Source organism: Staurois parvus, unplaced genomic scaffold (genome assembly GCF_062004578.1).
Source record: "Staurois parvus isolate SC_StPar_1 unplaced genomic scaffold, SC_StPar_1.0 ptg000739l, whole genome shotgun sequence".
Classification (NCBI taxonomy): Eukaryota; Metazoa; Chordata; class Amphibia; order Anura; family Ranidae; genus Staurois; species Staurois parvus.
This window is the reverse complement of record NW_028318535.1, coordinates 554,054-568,745: the sequence shown is the minus strand read 5'-3', so window position 1 is coordinate 568,745 and position 14,692 is coordinate 554,054. Positions and strand designations below refer to the sequence as shown.

The following is a 14,692-nucleotide window of genomic DNA, read 5'->3' as shown; positions in this document are numbered from 1 at the left end:
TTAGGAACTTAGGGAACATCCATTCCCTGATCCCTCCTACAATTAATGACCCTGGAAGCTATGCATATAACTTCACTTCTGGGTCACAACTGTCATTTCTCAGCTAGTGTAGCCAGGGATGCAGCTATTCAAAAAGGATCTGCGCTTGGATAGCTGCATTGGCGGGTATCTAATAGATCCCCAATGTCTCCAAAAAGAGTATATGTAATTTGCCCATGCTATCACAAGGGAGCTTGTTACCCCCTTGTGATAGCAATAAAGTTAAATAAAAAAAAATATATATAAAAAATATCATATATAGTAAATAAAAATATATATTTTTTACATTTTAAACTGCCCCTGCACACAGCCCATATAAAAAAAAAGCAAGTTTATGTAAACATCAATTGTTCCGCACTTATGAGTTATCATCCCAAACATCGGAGTGAAAGCAAAGATTCTAAAAACATAGCACATGGTTAACTCTAAAACTGATAAGCTGTAAAAGCTTTTAAAGAATGATTTTTTTGCAAATTTCATGCGCATGCTCAATTTTAAGACTTTACATGTTTGGTATCTCTTTCCTTGACACAACCCAGTCTTTTATATTTCACCAATTATTAGGTAAAGTATTGTGTTTTTTGCATTAAAATTACAATAAGAGGATAAATAGCCTCACAAAATATCATGCAACATTAAAAATGTAAACTTGGACCATTTTATTTACCAGGGTCTCTGCTTTCAGAAAATATATAATTTTGTTTTTTTTGTGGGGGGAGGTTAGTCATTTCTGGAAGAAAAATGCAGATTTTAACATGTGTGAAAAAATTGCCTGGTAGACAAGTAGTTAAAAATGCATGCCTTTTTTGTTTGGCCCTTGTCACAGTCCAAGGTCGCTGCCACCAACAGGCGACAATCGCACCGCCGTGACTAACAGTAATACGTCACGCCCACGGCGTCAGACCCCAGACCTTCTCACCAAACTCGTGACCGAAGGGCCGGCCAATCCGGTGTGACGCGCCTAACAAGGCCCCACCCAGCTGCACCCTACACAGCGATTGCCCAGCTAATGGTCTACAATCTGTGCCTGCAGCCTGAATGCGCTTGTTACTGGGTCGGGTTAATTACGCAACTAACCCTTCTACTGCCACCACCACTTTTGTCGGAGACTGGGAAATTCCCGTTATCAAATATACACTATAATGATTGAAATATTGATCTATATAGCACGGCCCGCGGACCTGCTATACAGAGATATAACAAACAGTAGCGTCTCTTCAAAGGCAGGGATTCGTGAATTGCAAGTAAGCGCTTAGAAACAGTTTAACACTTTCAGAAAGAAAGATTTATTTCTAACAGGGTCAAAACAGGTGCGATAAAATATTTACAAAGAGATGTCACAAAAATATATATATATGTATATAAAGACACAGCAAAGAGATAATTAGGAAGAAGATTACAGGGTTAAGTTACTTGCCCATATGCCTGAGTTTGCAGATCCAAGTGCAGAGCAGAAAGGTTCTTTGATCTCCTCTGTTACGATGTTACCTCGGAGATCTCTGTGTGTGTGATAAGCTCTAACTCTCTTGAAAGTCCCTCTCAAGGGGAGGGGGGGGACTCTGACTACACGTTTTGGGAGTGGTCATTGGGGAACTCTAAACTAAACTACCAGCTTCATATCCCGTGATATGAACCATACAGTTGACCTGAGGAATGTGCATTTACTCTGGTCAGTTTGATAATGTGTGGGCAGTTTGATAATGTGTGACCTGTTTTGGGTGACAAAAGTTACACTTTAGTAGACGGCCTGTCTCCACTCTCATGTCTTCCTGGTTGTTCCACGCCATCTGCCAGGAAATAACGTTTGCCTCTCAGGAAGGGAGGAGGGTAGGAATGAGGCTGAGGAATGCCTCAAATAAACAGACAGAACACGAAAAAGAGAGTTGAAGGGGGACTCCGCTCCAACAAGGATGAGCAAGTTTGCCATAGCCCTGTCCTTAATATCTTTAAAAAAAAAAAAGCAGCTTTGCAAATGCCATCATCTTGATGACAAGGGGATTTTCCAACCACTGAAACCTGCTCTAGATTCCCTGTGCCCTAATGGTGTGGCTAATGAAAGCTATTAGCACTTTGCTCACAGCAGACAAATTTGCAGAGTTCATTTGTAAGACAATAATGAGTCACGGTATACAAGGTGAACGCAAATTAGCTAAAGATTATTCTAAGATATGTTAGTAAACCTATCAACAGTAGCTGTTCTGTTTCTGTGTAATAAAACTTGAGATCGTTTGTATTAATAATTAAATCCCATTTCACGCTCCGTTGAGTATGATGGTGAAATGTTCACTGGCTTCCACAAGGGTTGACATCATTCCCATCCACACCGCCTGGAATGTCAGGAATCCCGGTGTACTCATCACCTTTGATAACCTGCTAGTATATTATTAGTCGATCTGATATACTCTAACTAGACCGTGCCTTGCAGGTGTGGGACCCGCATATGAATATGTTGGGACACTGGACTCCATCATGATTAGAGTTCCCGACCATTCCGTCACAGCCCATCTTACCGATATGACGGGACCATTGGCGATCACCTCTGCCAACCCGAGTGGAGAAAGCGACAGCACTCACCATGACCATGTCATATCGTAAGTAGCAGCCAAGGTGTTGGAAAAAAAAAATACTCTTCGGGATTTCCGTGTCTGATTTATATTGTAAACTGTTGGCACTATATAAATCCTGTATAATAATAATACCCAGGTCTGTTTCATATTAAAGTGTCAGGCACTTGATCCCCTTGCCCAGGGATTCCTCCAGACAGCTGCAAAGAAGAGATCTATCTGGGGTTTTGGGTGGTACACCGGGAGAGGCTGGAGAGCTCTCCAAGAAGAGGAGCCCTTCTATGGACTTGTGAATAGTTGGCAAGGAGTCTGTCCTCAGTTTACTGTTCCTTGAGCATCCCTTACACCCCTTACTCCATCCAAGTTGAATACCCCTAATAAGAAAAAAAAAAAAAAAAAAACTTCAAGGACTGTTTACTATCTCCGGAATGCGAGTCTGAGAAAATGTGTGTTACCTGGCTGTGCAGGACTATAGGGGGTAGTGCTACACCAACTTCCAGTAACTGCTGATTCTGGGGTGGTGGTCATTGTGGGGATGTTTTGCATACCTGGTGGACGTGTCCCCAACTGATAGGCTTTTGGCCCCAAGTATTTGGCTTTTTGTATACCTTGTTCCATCTGACTATTTGCAAGGATGCCAAGTTCGCTTTATTGCATTGCCCTATCCCAGGCTTATTTGCCCACCAGCAAAAAATGGCATCCTATTTATTTTTATCAGCTAAGAGAACGATTGCCCAACCCTTGGTTCCTTTCCAGGGAGTAAGAGACTGCATGATGGCCTTGATGCTTAATGAACAAATGTCTAGTATGCTTAAAGACTTCAACGTTTTCAATGATTTGGGAATCGGGTTTGTGTATGTCTTCTCCACCCTCCCTCTGGCCAATGTTGGCCTCCTCTGATGCCCCAGATGCTCCCAAGCCCCTGTCTCTTCTCCCCGTCTGACTCTGCTTTCTTCTTTTGCCTGTTCCGTTCTTCTCTTGCTTTTCCCCTATTGATGGAAGTTCAGCTCCCCCCCAGGGGCGGACTGACAACTCATGGGGCCCCCGGGCAATAAGGGATCATGGTGCCACTGTGTTCTTGCCCAAACTCAAAAAAGCCTATGAAAAAGGTACCAGGGGCATCTCATGGGGCCCCCTACTGACCCCAGGCCCTCAGGCAGTGCCCAAGTTTCCAAATGGTCAGTCCGCCCCTGGCTCCCCCCACTTAGGGTTGTTTCCCTTCTTCATCTTTTCTCCCTATATATGTGGATATGTGGCACGCTGTCTTGCTATATGGGCACTAATATGTCAAGCTTTATGACCAATGGTTTTGGGGCTTTCCTCCTGGACTCCCTTTTCTCTGTGTTTCATTTATCATGTTTGATTTTTGGTGCTGCATTACCTTCATATCATCTTTTTATTTGTCAGCACCATATTTGCCTTGAATTGTTTCTGTTGTCAGACCGATCTGTGTCTGATCGGGTGCATTGGAGGCCAGAGGAAAGAATGTGGGGTCTAATAGATCCCAGATCTCTCCATAAAGAAGACCTGGCACAGTCCATGTTGTCATAAAGGATGTTGTTCATTCCTTCTGATAGCAAAAAAAGTTAATGCAAAAAAAATTAAAGAAACAGTGTAAAAAATGTTTACGATAAAATAAATAATAGAAATTAATTAAAATAAACTACCTGATATTTCCTTTGCTCCTATTAGATCGGTCTCTCGCTTTAGATACTTGGGTGTAATGCTGCAACGTGACTTGAGGCAGTATCTAGCGGACAATCTTCATCCCCTTGTGCAACAGTTGCAGACTAAATGTTCTGCTTGGTCTTCCCTCCCGATTAGCACCATTGGCCGAGTTAATCTCTTTAAAATGATTATTTTTCCTAAGTTTCTCTATTTTTTTGGGCATACGCCGGTGCAGATACCGCACTCGTTTTTCCGTCGTGTGGATGGCATCGTCTCTGGGTTTATTTGGGCTGAAAGGGTCCCCAGGCTTTTCTGCTCCACGCTGCACTTACCTATTGATCATGGTGGCCTGGCACTTCCTAGATTGCTTCTATACTACTGGGTGGCAGTTCTGGTCACGGTGCGATGGTGGCTCTTCCGGCCCAGGGATAATGCTGCGGTGAACCTGGAGGCGGCAATACTGGGTTCGTATGCTGAACTTCATCTCCTAATTCATGGAGGTCCAAAGTTCAACTCGGCCATCACTATTCCTATGCTGACGACGCTGAGGGTGTGGAGTCAAGCTAAAGTTCAATTTCGGACAAATAACTCGTACTTCCCTCACACGCCACTCTGGGGCAACCCGGTCCTTCCCCATCTGCATATGATACCGGACCCAGTGGTGTGGGCTCAATATGGCATTACAACGTTGCACCATATTATACTTAGTGGCGTTCTGCTTCTATTTGACGAACTCAAGAGTAGTCATGGCCTGCCTAACCGAATGTTCTTCCGGTTTTTACAACTGCGTCATGCGGTGACTGCTCAATTTCCTTCTCCACCGACCATTCAGACGGATCCATTAGAAAACTTGTTGTTAATGGAGGATTTGCCTAATCCGCTCTCCATTCCCTGTTGCTACCCCTCTCTAACCCTAGAATGTAGGTGCTTTTTGATAAGTGGCATACGGACCTCCCTTTGCTTTTGGAGGATGATTGGGAGGATTATCTTCTGCAGTGCCTTCCTACCATGATCTCGGCCAGGGACCGCTTCATACAGTTTACATTTATCCATAGAGTGTAATACACCCCACATGCACTCGCTGTGATATGGAGGTGGGCACATTTCTTCATATGTTTTGGGACTGTTCCAAGCTTCTCCCCTTCTGGGTTGGGGTGCTAGATACTATTAACGCTGTTAGTAAACTGTCTATTCCCATGGATCCGATGATTAATGTGACGGGAGTGACTTTTGGCGGTGGGGGGACCTCTGTGTCAGCTCATGTTCCCCTCATTATGTTTAACCCACCCTGTGCCTGTTAAGGGTTACAGGGTGTACAAGTGAAGATATTGTGTATTGGTGTGTTGTCCTTTTCTTTGTTCTCAGCCATGTAGTTGTCCATTGTTTGTTCTATGCCATGTGCTTCATCCAATTGTTCTGTGTCTTGCTGGCCAGCAAACTATTAAGGGATGCATGTGTTCCTGTATTGTACTGCCATGTGGCTGTCCTTTGTCCTTGCCATGTGCTGCCCCATTGTTCTGTGTCTTGGTTGGATGGGCAGGGGTGATGATGTGTTTCCTGCAGCCTTTCCCACTGATGGGGCGGGCTGATTATGTGTTTCCTGCAGCCCTCCCACTGATGGGGCGGGCTGATGATGTGTTTCCTGTTCCTGGTTGTGTTTCCCCTCCCTGCGTATATAACTTGTTGTGTGTGTACAATAAAAGAGTTAACTTCCTGTTTTAAGAAGACTCGGGTGCTGTCTTACTTTCCTGCATGATCAGCGGGTGGTGTGATCCATGGATGGTGTTCAGACAGGGGAGGCTGGAGCATAACGGAAAAACTCAGTGCGATCTGGGTTCCGGTTCCGTTACAATTATGTTGCTAGGTCTTTTGGACCTTGTGGAGACATCTAAGCATAGTAGACTGTTTAGTATCTAATTACTCAGCGTAACATCTTCTTTTACATTGTACCATAAAATTAGGTATTATATTGTGTTTGTGTGTAATAAAATTCATGAAAGTGTATATTTTCCAAAGAAATTGCATTTGAAAAATGACTGCACAAATACGGTGTGACATAAAAAAAATTGCAAAACCCACCATTTTATTCTATAGGGCCTTTGCTAAAGAAATGTATATAATGTTTGGGGGTTCTAAGTAATTTTCTAGCAAAAAATGTAGATTTTTACATGTAGAAGAAAAGTGTCAGAATTGGCTTGGGCAGCAAGTGACATTAGAAATTATTATTATTATACAGGATTTATATAGCACCCAGGGGCGGACTGACCTTTTGAGCACTCGGGTGCTGCCTGAGGGCCCGGGGTCAGTAGGGGGCCCCATGAAATTCCCCTGGTACCTTTTTTATAGGCTTTTTTGAGTGTGGGAAGGACACAGGGGCCCCATGATCCCCTATTGCCCGTGGGCCCCATGAGTTGTCAGTCCGCCCCTGATAGCACCAACAGTCTGCTCAGTGCTTTACAAAATGAAGGCAGACCAGGGGCGGACTGACAACTCATGGGGCCCCTGGGTAATAGGGGATCATGGAGCCCCTGTGTCCTTGCCTAAACTCAAAAAAGCCTATGAAAAAGGTACCAGGGGCATCTCATGGGGCCCCATACTGACCCCGGGCCCTCAGGCAGTGCCCGAGTTTCCAAATGGTCAGTCCGCCCCTGAGGCAGACATTACAGTTACAATACAATTTGGTACAAGAGGAAACAGAGGGCCCTGCTCCTTACAGCTTACAATCTAGGAGTAATTGACGTTTTTCAGACTATTTTCTTTTTTGTATTTTCGTCATTTATTCTGCTGATATCCGGCTACCTCTTTGCAATCCTTTCCTCTTAACAAACACTCTAGCATGACATGTTATGTTATAATGTATATTATAAATCATGCTATATTCCCCCCAGCCTTTCCCAATTACTATAATAATTTTATTAATATATACATTTTCTATTTTTTGCAGACGTTTAAGTGAAAAGCTGGATGCAGTTTTGTGTGATGGAAATTCTAATGAGCTCGTGGGATCCACTGTAGTGATCTGTACCAGAATAGATGAAGGTAAATATTACAAATCTATGAATATTATAATTAGTTAGCCCTGCTATAAAATTAAAATAAATAATGAAAATGATAATAAAAAATAGGTAGAAAAAAATTAATAAACGATACAAAGCAAATAATATATGTGGACTTTGGCAAACAGCTGTTTGAAATTAAAATTTCCCCACAGCTGCTGTGTAAGATATTGAATGGGAAGAGGGGTGGACGCCGCTCTATCGATCCCCAGGAATTAAACAGAAAACGATGTGAGCTCTAGCTGGCCACAGCCGTCACTCCGGCCATGCCTTTTGACGCGTTTCGCCCCTCTGTGACCAAGCCCCCAATGGGCGGGGCGAATCACGTTTGACTCCTGGGGTTCGGTAGAGCAGCATCCGCCCCTTTTCACATTCAGTATGTTTCTGGTATGACTCGGGACGCTGCTCCCCTCTCTTTCTCTGCCGGGGGGGGTGATTGTACCTTTTGTCCAGCTTTGAACGGAGCCACAAGGTTGCTCCTAGGTCTGCTGTGTAATATAACCTGAGATTGTTAATTTCAAGCCCCTACCAGCGGATACTGTTTATTCTAAGCCCTGATGAAGGGGACAATTTATGATCCCCGAAACGTGTTAATGTAGCACCTGCCGTATATTTGGAATAACCTCATTTTGGACTCTAAAATCTGGGTGTGCGTTTTGATTTTAACACTCAAAATGTGTTTCTAAGTAAGACTGGGAGTCATAGGGGGGTACCAGGGGCGGACTGACCATTTGGAAACTCGGGCACTGCCCGAGGGCCCGGGGTCAGTAGGGGGCCCATGAGATGCCCCTGGTACCTTTTTCATAGGCTTTTTTGAGTTTGGGCACAGGGGCCCCATGATCCCCTATTGCCCGGGGGCCCCATGAGTTGTCAGTCTGCCCCTGGGGGTTACCCACCCTTCGTACATTGACATAGGGTAGGGTTGAGGTTTTACCAGCAGGAAGAGGGGCCTAGGATATATTCAATGGAAGCCAGACTTTTTTGAAGGTATCAGTTAGAGTTATTCAACCGAGCAGTGAGATATTCCATGTTAGGACAGTTTCTGATCTATCCTGTCTAATCTGGGGGTGCAAAGTATATCAGCACACTTTCATTTTTTCCTTGCGGTTATGTGTACCACTGTAGTTGAGCTGGGCTTTAGTGCCTCATTAGGTCAGGGTCTACCCTGCTGATGCCATTGGTCTTGAGAGGACAAGACCAAAATCTGGGGGGGCCCAAGTCCCCCCAGCATCCCCCTATATCTGGCCCTGTGTTACAAACAGTGACGGTATGAGGTCATCCAACACCCAGGGCAAAGATGATGACCCACCCTGACTCCCATCACAAAGTGTAAGCATCATGTCTCAGCAAAAACTACCCCCCCCCACCCAAAAAAAAATCCAGCACTTAACTGCACGCTTGCCCCAAGCCCCAAATTTAAATTTCCTCTGCAAGCCAACATTCTCCCCAGATAGAAATGCAAAAATTTCCCCTCCTCCAATCACAAATCTCCTGTCTCCCCAATTCCCTCTTCTAGTACAAATCCTTCCCCCCAAAAAACACCTCTCCTAGCACAAATCCTATCCCCTCCAAATTTCCCCTTCTAGCACAAATCCCCCCTCCCAGCGCAAATCCTTCCCTCTCCTAGCACAAATCCAGTCCCCACCTCCAGTACAATTCCCTCCCCCTTACTGACATAAAATGCTACAGGAGTGGGAACTCACCATGTGCCTCCCCCCCCTCACGAGTTCACTGCACCTGGGGCACCCGCCCCTCCTGCCCACCCCTTATCCCAGCCATGGTTACAAACCAAATGCATGCATTTATAAAGACCCCTCTTCGTGGTGCTGTAAGTGGTCTCTACTTCAAAGCTATTAGACACTTAGCTGCGGTCAGGAGGACGTGTGTCAGGGCTCCCGGTAAGACCAGAGATGCGTGAACTGACACAGGGAAATGCAGGCTCAAGTATGGTGTAACAATATAATTTATTAAAGGTTATACACAAATATACACGCACAATATAACAAAACCAAACCTCCAACTGATAACGGAATGTACACAGACAAGACCAGTCAGGGCTGGTGAGGTGGAGTGGTCAGGCAGGCCGGGTCAGGAACAATCAGGCAGACAAGGTACCAAAGGAGCAGGCTGGAGAGTGGTCAGGAATAGCCGAGGTCAGGACAGGCGGAGTTCATTCAGAATCCGGATCAAGCAGAATCAGGAATCAGGCAGGAAGCAGACAAGATGCAGGTACAGGGGCTCATGGGAAACATACACCAAGGCACTGACTGCAGGTCTGGCCATTCCTTAAATACACCTCCTGCAATCAGCCTCAGGTGATGGCTGATTGCAGGAGTGAGCTTCTGGTTGCTGAGAGCACCCGCTGGCCAGCCCTGGTACTGCAGCCCACAAGGCAGGTGAGTCCCATCACCATTGGCGAGTCCATTCCTGACAACGTGGTTTGTTAGTTTAGTTGGAAGTTTGGTCAAATTCAGTTTATGTAAGTCTAAGAGATGAACTGAGTTTAGGGGGAATGATTGGTTGAGTAACGTCTTCAGGAGAGATATTGTAGTTTTTCAAAAAGGTAGTATTTTAGGACAATCCCAATATCTGTGATCCAAGCAGTCTACTGAATGATTGCATTTGTAGCAAGTAGAAGGGGTTGCCCGACTGATTGTGTGAAGGAGTGAGCGTCGGCATTTTTTATGGACTTGACTTGAGAAAGCGCATGCGCGTGAAACGCGTTGTTGTGGTTACCAGCGAAGCTTGCGGTCCAAGCCCAGCCGCTGACTTACGCTTCCTCCCGGGAGCTTGTCACGTCAGTTCCGGAGCGCTGTGGTTGGGACAGCTGCCTATTGTGATCACCGTTACCGGCCCCTGGGGTGTAGGTGAGCAGATATTCCATCTAGCCAAGCTATGGGTTCAATGCTGTTTCTGGATGAGTTCTCTGCTTTTATTGAATTACTTATGGAATAAATGTATACCCCTTGTGAAGCATATTGCAGGGTCATTATTGGACATAAGCCACAGCTTCCTCAGTGCTGGTCTTTTTGAAATTGTTTATCACTTTACTTAGTGTGGTTCTAGCAGCCGTGGGCAAGTGGCTCCCATACATCTGGGTTCGTAGCGCTTGGACTTCTTGCTTTCAAAAATCTTTACTGTAGCAAACTAAAGATAAAAGATCTGCCAACAATATATCTTCCATGTATCCTAGTGCTGTGATGTCTTTTATCTTCAGTTTACTAAAATATTTTTTAAGCTTCTTATCAAGTATCTTCAGTTGCGAGCTGAGCGGGCACCTTGATGTGAGGACTTGTGGAAGGGGTATCATGTGGACCAACCTGGAGCGGTGCTTTATTTTTGATGGACTTAATAGGAGACCTAAGTTAGAGCAGAATCAAATCTTAATGGCACTATGAACTGTTCATATTGGAGGCATTTCCCCCCAAACTTCGTTGGTTACATTTGTTCTTAACCAATAAACACTTCAAAAAGACCTCTGACTGACATGGACTTTTGTAGTACACTCAACTCAACACCTACCCTGGAGTTTATCATCTGATGAGTTTTGTCATAATCGGAGAGATAACAGCCTTGGACCAGAACATGGTCCCCCAACCAGGGGCGGACTGACCATTGGGAAACTCGGGCACTGCCCGAGGGCCTGGGGTCAGTAGGGGGCCCAATGAGATGTCCCTGGTACCTTTCTTAGGCTTTTTTGGGTGTGGTTTGAGTGTGGGCGAGGACACAGGGGCCCCATGATCCCCTATTGCCCGGGGGCCTCATGAGTTGTCAGTCCGCCTCTGCCCCCAACACTATACCTTCATAACGGTTTCTTTGAAGGAAGACATACTCTATTGCAGGGTTTCTCGAACTTTTAAAGACCAGGGCCTGGTAAATTCTGCCTAAACCTTCCATGCCCCAAAAGTAAAAAAAAAATGTGTGCTTACACAATAAAAGTATGGAAATACAAATTATATATTGAAATAATAGAAGTCTCTGGATGAAGCTGGGTGTCTCTTTAGGGAAATGGGGGTTCTAAAGGGGGTTTGAGGACTCTGCAGAAGACTTGGTGGCTCTGTAGGGGATTCTGGAGGGAGCTGGGGATACTCTGGGGGATGGAGTCTCTGGAGGGGGGCTGTGAGCTTTCCAGGGGCACTGTAGTGGTCTAGAGTGCACTCCAGGTAATAGGAGGCACTGTGGGACACTGTTGGAAAATGGGGAGCACTGTTTGGGGGCTCTGCAGAAAGGTAGGGGGAACTGAAGAGGGCTTGGGGGGCACTGTGAGAAGTTGAGGACAAGGTGGACCACTTTTGGAGGTTGGGTGGAACTAAGGAAGCTCGGATGCACCATGGAAGGCTGCAGGTGGTTGGAGACCCAGGAGGAGGAAAGTTGTGGCCATGGCCCGGTGGTTGGGAACCACTGCTCATTTGTATATCCATCAGAGCTAAGCCACACTTCTATTGATCCAGCACTATCTCACACACATCAGCCTCACAAGGGCTAGGTGGTTGGAAACCCAGGAGGAGGAAAGTTGTGGCCATGGCCCGGTGGTTGGGAACCACTGCTCATTTGTATATCCATCAGAGCTAAGCCACACTTCTATTGATCCAGCACTATCTCACACACATCAGCCTCACAAGGGCTAGGTGGTTGGAAACCCAGGAGGAGGAAAGTTGTGGCCATGGCCCGGAGGTTGGGAACCACTGCTCATTTGTATATCTATCAGAGCTAAGCCACACTTCTATTGATCCAGCACTATCTCACACACATCAGCCTCACAAGGGCTAGGTGGTTGGAGACCCAGGAGGAGGAAAGCTGTGGCCATGGCCCGGTGGTTGGGAACCACTGCTCATTTGTATATCCATCAGAGCTAAGCCACACTTCTATTGATCCAGCACTATCTCACACACATCAGCCTCACAAGGGCTAAGTGGTTGGAGACCCAGGAGGAGGAATGTTGTGGCCATGGCCTGGTGGTTGGCAACCACTGCTCATTTGTATGTCTATCAGAGCTAAGCCACACTTCTATTGATCCAGCACTATCTCACACACATCAGCCTCACAAGGGCTAGAAAGCTAGAGAATACCAAGGGAACAAAGGCTTCCAAAACATTTTGTAATAAATTGATCTGAATTCAGGATATATTCTCTAGCTTGTGTCATTGTCTCTTTCCAGGATCGATCACTATATTACGGGAAGGATGTGTGCCAGCTGCTAAAATAATGCAGATTTTTGAAACCGCTAAGAACATGGAACACAGCGTGTTGTAGGAATTACAAAAAGTCAAAAAAAGGACCCAGGCTGATATGAAGCAAAGTGCTACAAGAAGAATGCGGGCATTCTTATTATTATGTTTATTTTTATTGTATTTATTGAATTAGGTTGATACCACATGTGCGATTCTGGATCGGTAAAAAGGTTGCCTATGTCCCCCTTTGGAATTGCTCCCTCTGTAGCCAGATGCAGCAAGATGTTGCTGGGCTGAATGCTAGCGATGGGAGTAATATCTTGCTGCCGCAGCTGCCCACGGAGTAAATCCTGTGGGACCAACTGGCCACCTTTTGGAGATCCTGCCACTGCCGATCTGTACAAAATGTCAGTGGCAGGATCGCTAGAGGTAGAGTCGCCTGTGTGTCATCAGTCTTACTGTTAAGATGAAAAATATCGGTGTAAATTGTCTTACTTCAGCTGCTTCCTACGGAAGGACCGTAGCTTCTTAAATTATAATATATTTTTTCCTCTTTACACAAAATTTTATTGTTTTCAATAAAGAGGTCTTATAAAATAATGTCTCTTCGTCTTGCTAAATTATATTTAAAAATAATAGTAAGAATATAAATACAAATAATAATAAAAATGTCATTATTATGATTAAATGAAAATTATAATAATCATCATCCTAATAATAATCATAATAATCATTTTTATTATAAATATTATCATAATTTTTTATATTATTATTATTACTATTTTTATTAATATTATTATCATAATTTTTTATGTTATTATTACGATTTTTATTAATATTATAATTATTATTTAAAAAGATAGCATTGTTTTGCTTCTAGTTCATATCACAGGAAGTGGCAAGCACACTGCATTTCTGTCAGGATCAATGGGTATTTTCTGTACAGAAAGCCAATGCAGCCACCACATCTAAGAACTAATGAACTGCATTAGATTACATTTTTGTTCTTGGGTTAATGTCATGTACCTGGTTGAGGGTTGAATTGACGAAAGGGCTTCCCTTTCGGCTGAATGCAAACTACCCCTGGAGGTGAGGACAGGGAGTGCTAGGCTCAAAGAAGCATGGGTGCCATTTAGGTAGATCTGTTGGGAGTTGCTTGCAGCGGAGTCCACTGGGTAGCTGTCAGCTGGTCTGATGGCAGGAACTCTGTTGCCCCGGAGATGTAGCTGGACCAAGGTAATGACCACAATCAAGGTGTCACCCAAGAAAGAAGTGAGGTCTGGATGGCAGGAGCACACAGATGAGGCATAATCAGGATCAGGGGCAGACTGACCATTTGGAAACTCGGGCACTGCCTGAGGGCCCGGGGTCAGTAGGGGGCCCCATGAGATGCCCCTGGTACCTTTTTCTTAGGCTTTTTTGAGTTTGGGCAAGCACACAGGGGCCCCATGATCCCCTATTGCCCGGGGCCCCATGAGTTGTCAGTCCGCCCCTGGTCAGGTTGGTAGCTGAAGTCATACACGGGAAGGCATGCCAGAGAGTAGGCAGGAGCATGGTCAGGAACAGAGATGAGGTCATGCACAAGGATCCAGTGGAGTGAGCAGAAGAATAGTAAGAGGAGCAAGCCATAGTCCCACACAGTTAGACAAGAGAGGCAGGGTCCTTAGAGCAAGCCGGGGTCAAACCAGGAGTCAGGCAGCAGGAAGGTCCAGAGGCAAGCCAGGTCAGTAACAGGTGGTGCACGGAATACAGAATACACAGCAGCAAACTGTACTGGTAGCTGAAGATCATCCAGCAAACTCTGAGCACATCCACTGTCCTTATATCAGCCATTTGGCACCAGTTCCAGAAGCAGCTATGCGTGATCACGTGCCAATGCACGGAAGCGGGCCAGCACAATGAAAATGCACCTGTGCGTGTTCCTACCACTGTCCATATATCGGCCGTTTGGCACTAGTTCCAGAATCTTCCATGTGAGAAGGCCACCATGATCAGCGGAGTCCACTAAGTAGCTGTCAGCTGGTCTGATGGCAGGGACTCTGTTGCCCCCGGAGATGTAGCTGGACCAAGGTAATGACCACAATCAAGGTGGCACCCAAGAAAGAAGTGAGGTCAGGATGGCAGGAGCACACAGAGGAGGCATAGTCAGGATGGTAGCTGAAGTCATACACGGGAAGGTATGCCAGGGAGTAGG

The 14,692-nt window shown here is 45.3% G+C and overlaps 1 protein-coding gene across 1 annotated transcript in view; it reads left to right on the top strand.

The window, feature by feature from the left end:
• Nucleotides 1-13,098, top strand: part of LOC149445214 (uncharacterized) — a 28,825-nt gene extending 15,727 nt beyond the window's left edge. The window contains exons 8-10 of the mRNA XM_089654076.1: nucleotides 2,465-2,630; nucleotides 7,216-7,310; nucleotides 12,486-13,098. Coding sequence (XP_089510202.1) covers nucleotides 2,465-2,630; nucleotides 7,216-7,310; nucleotides 12,486-12,580 — 356 coding nt within the window. The 3' untranslated portion in view covers nucleotides 12,581-13,098. The remainder of the gene's footprint in view (nucleotides 1-2,464; nucleotides 2,631-7,215; nucleotides 7,311-12,485) is intronic.
• Nucleotides 13,099-14,692: the final 1,594 nt, after the last annotated feature.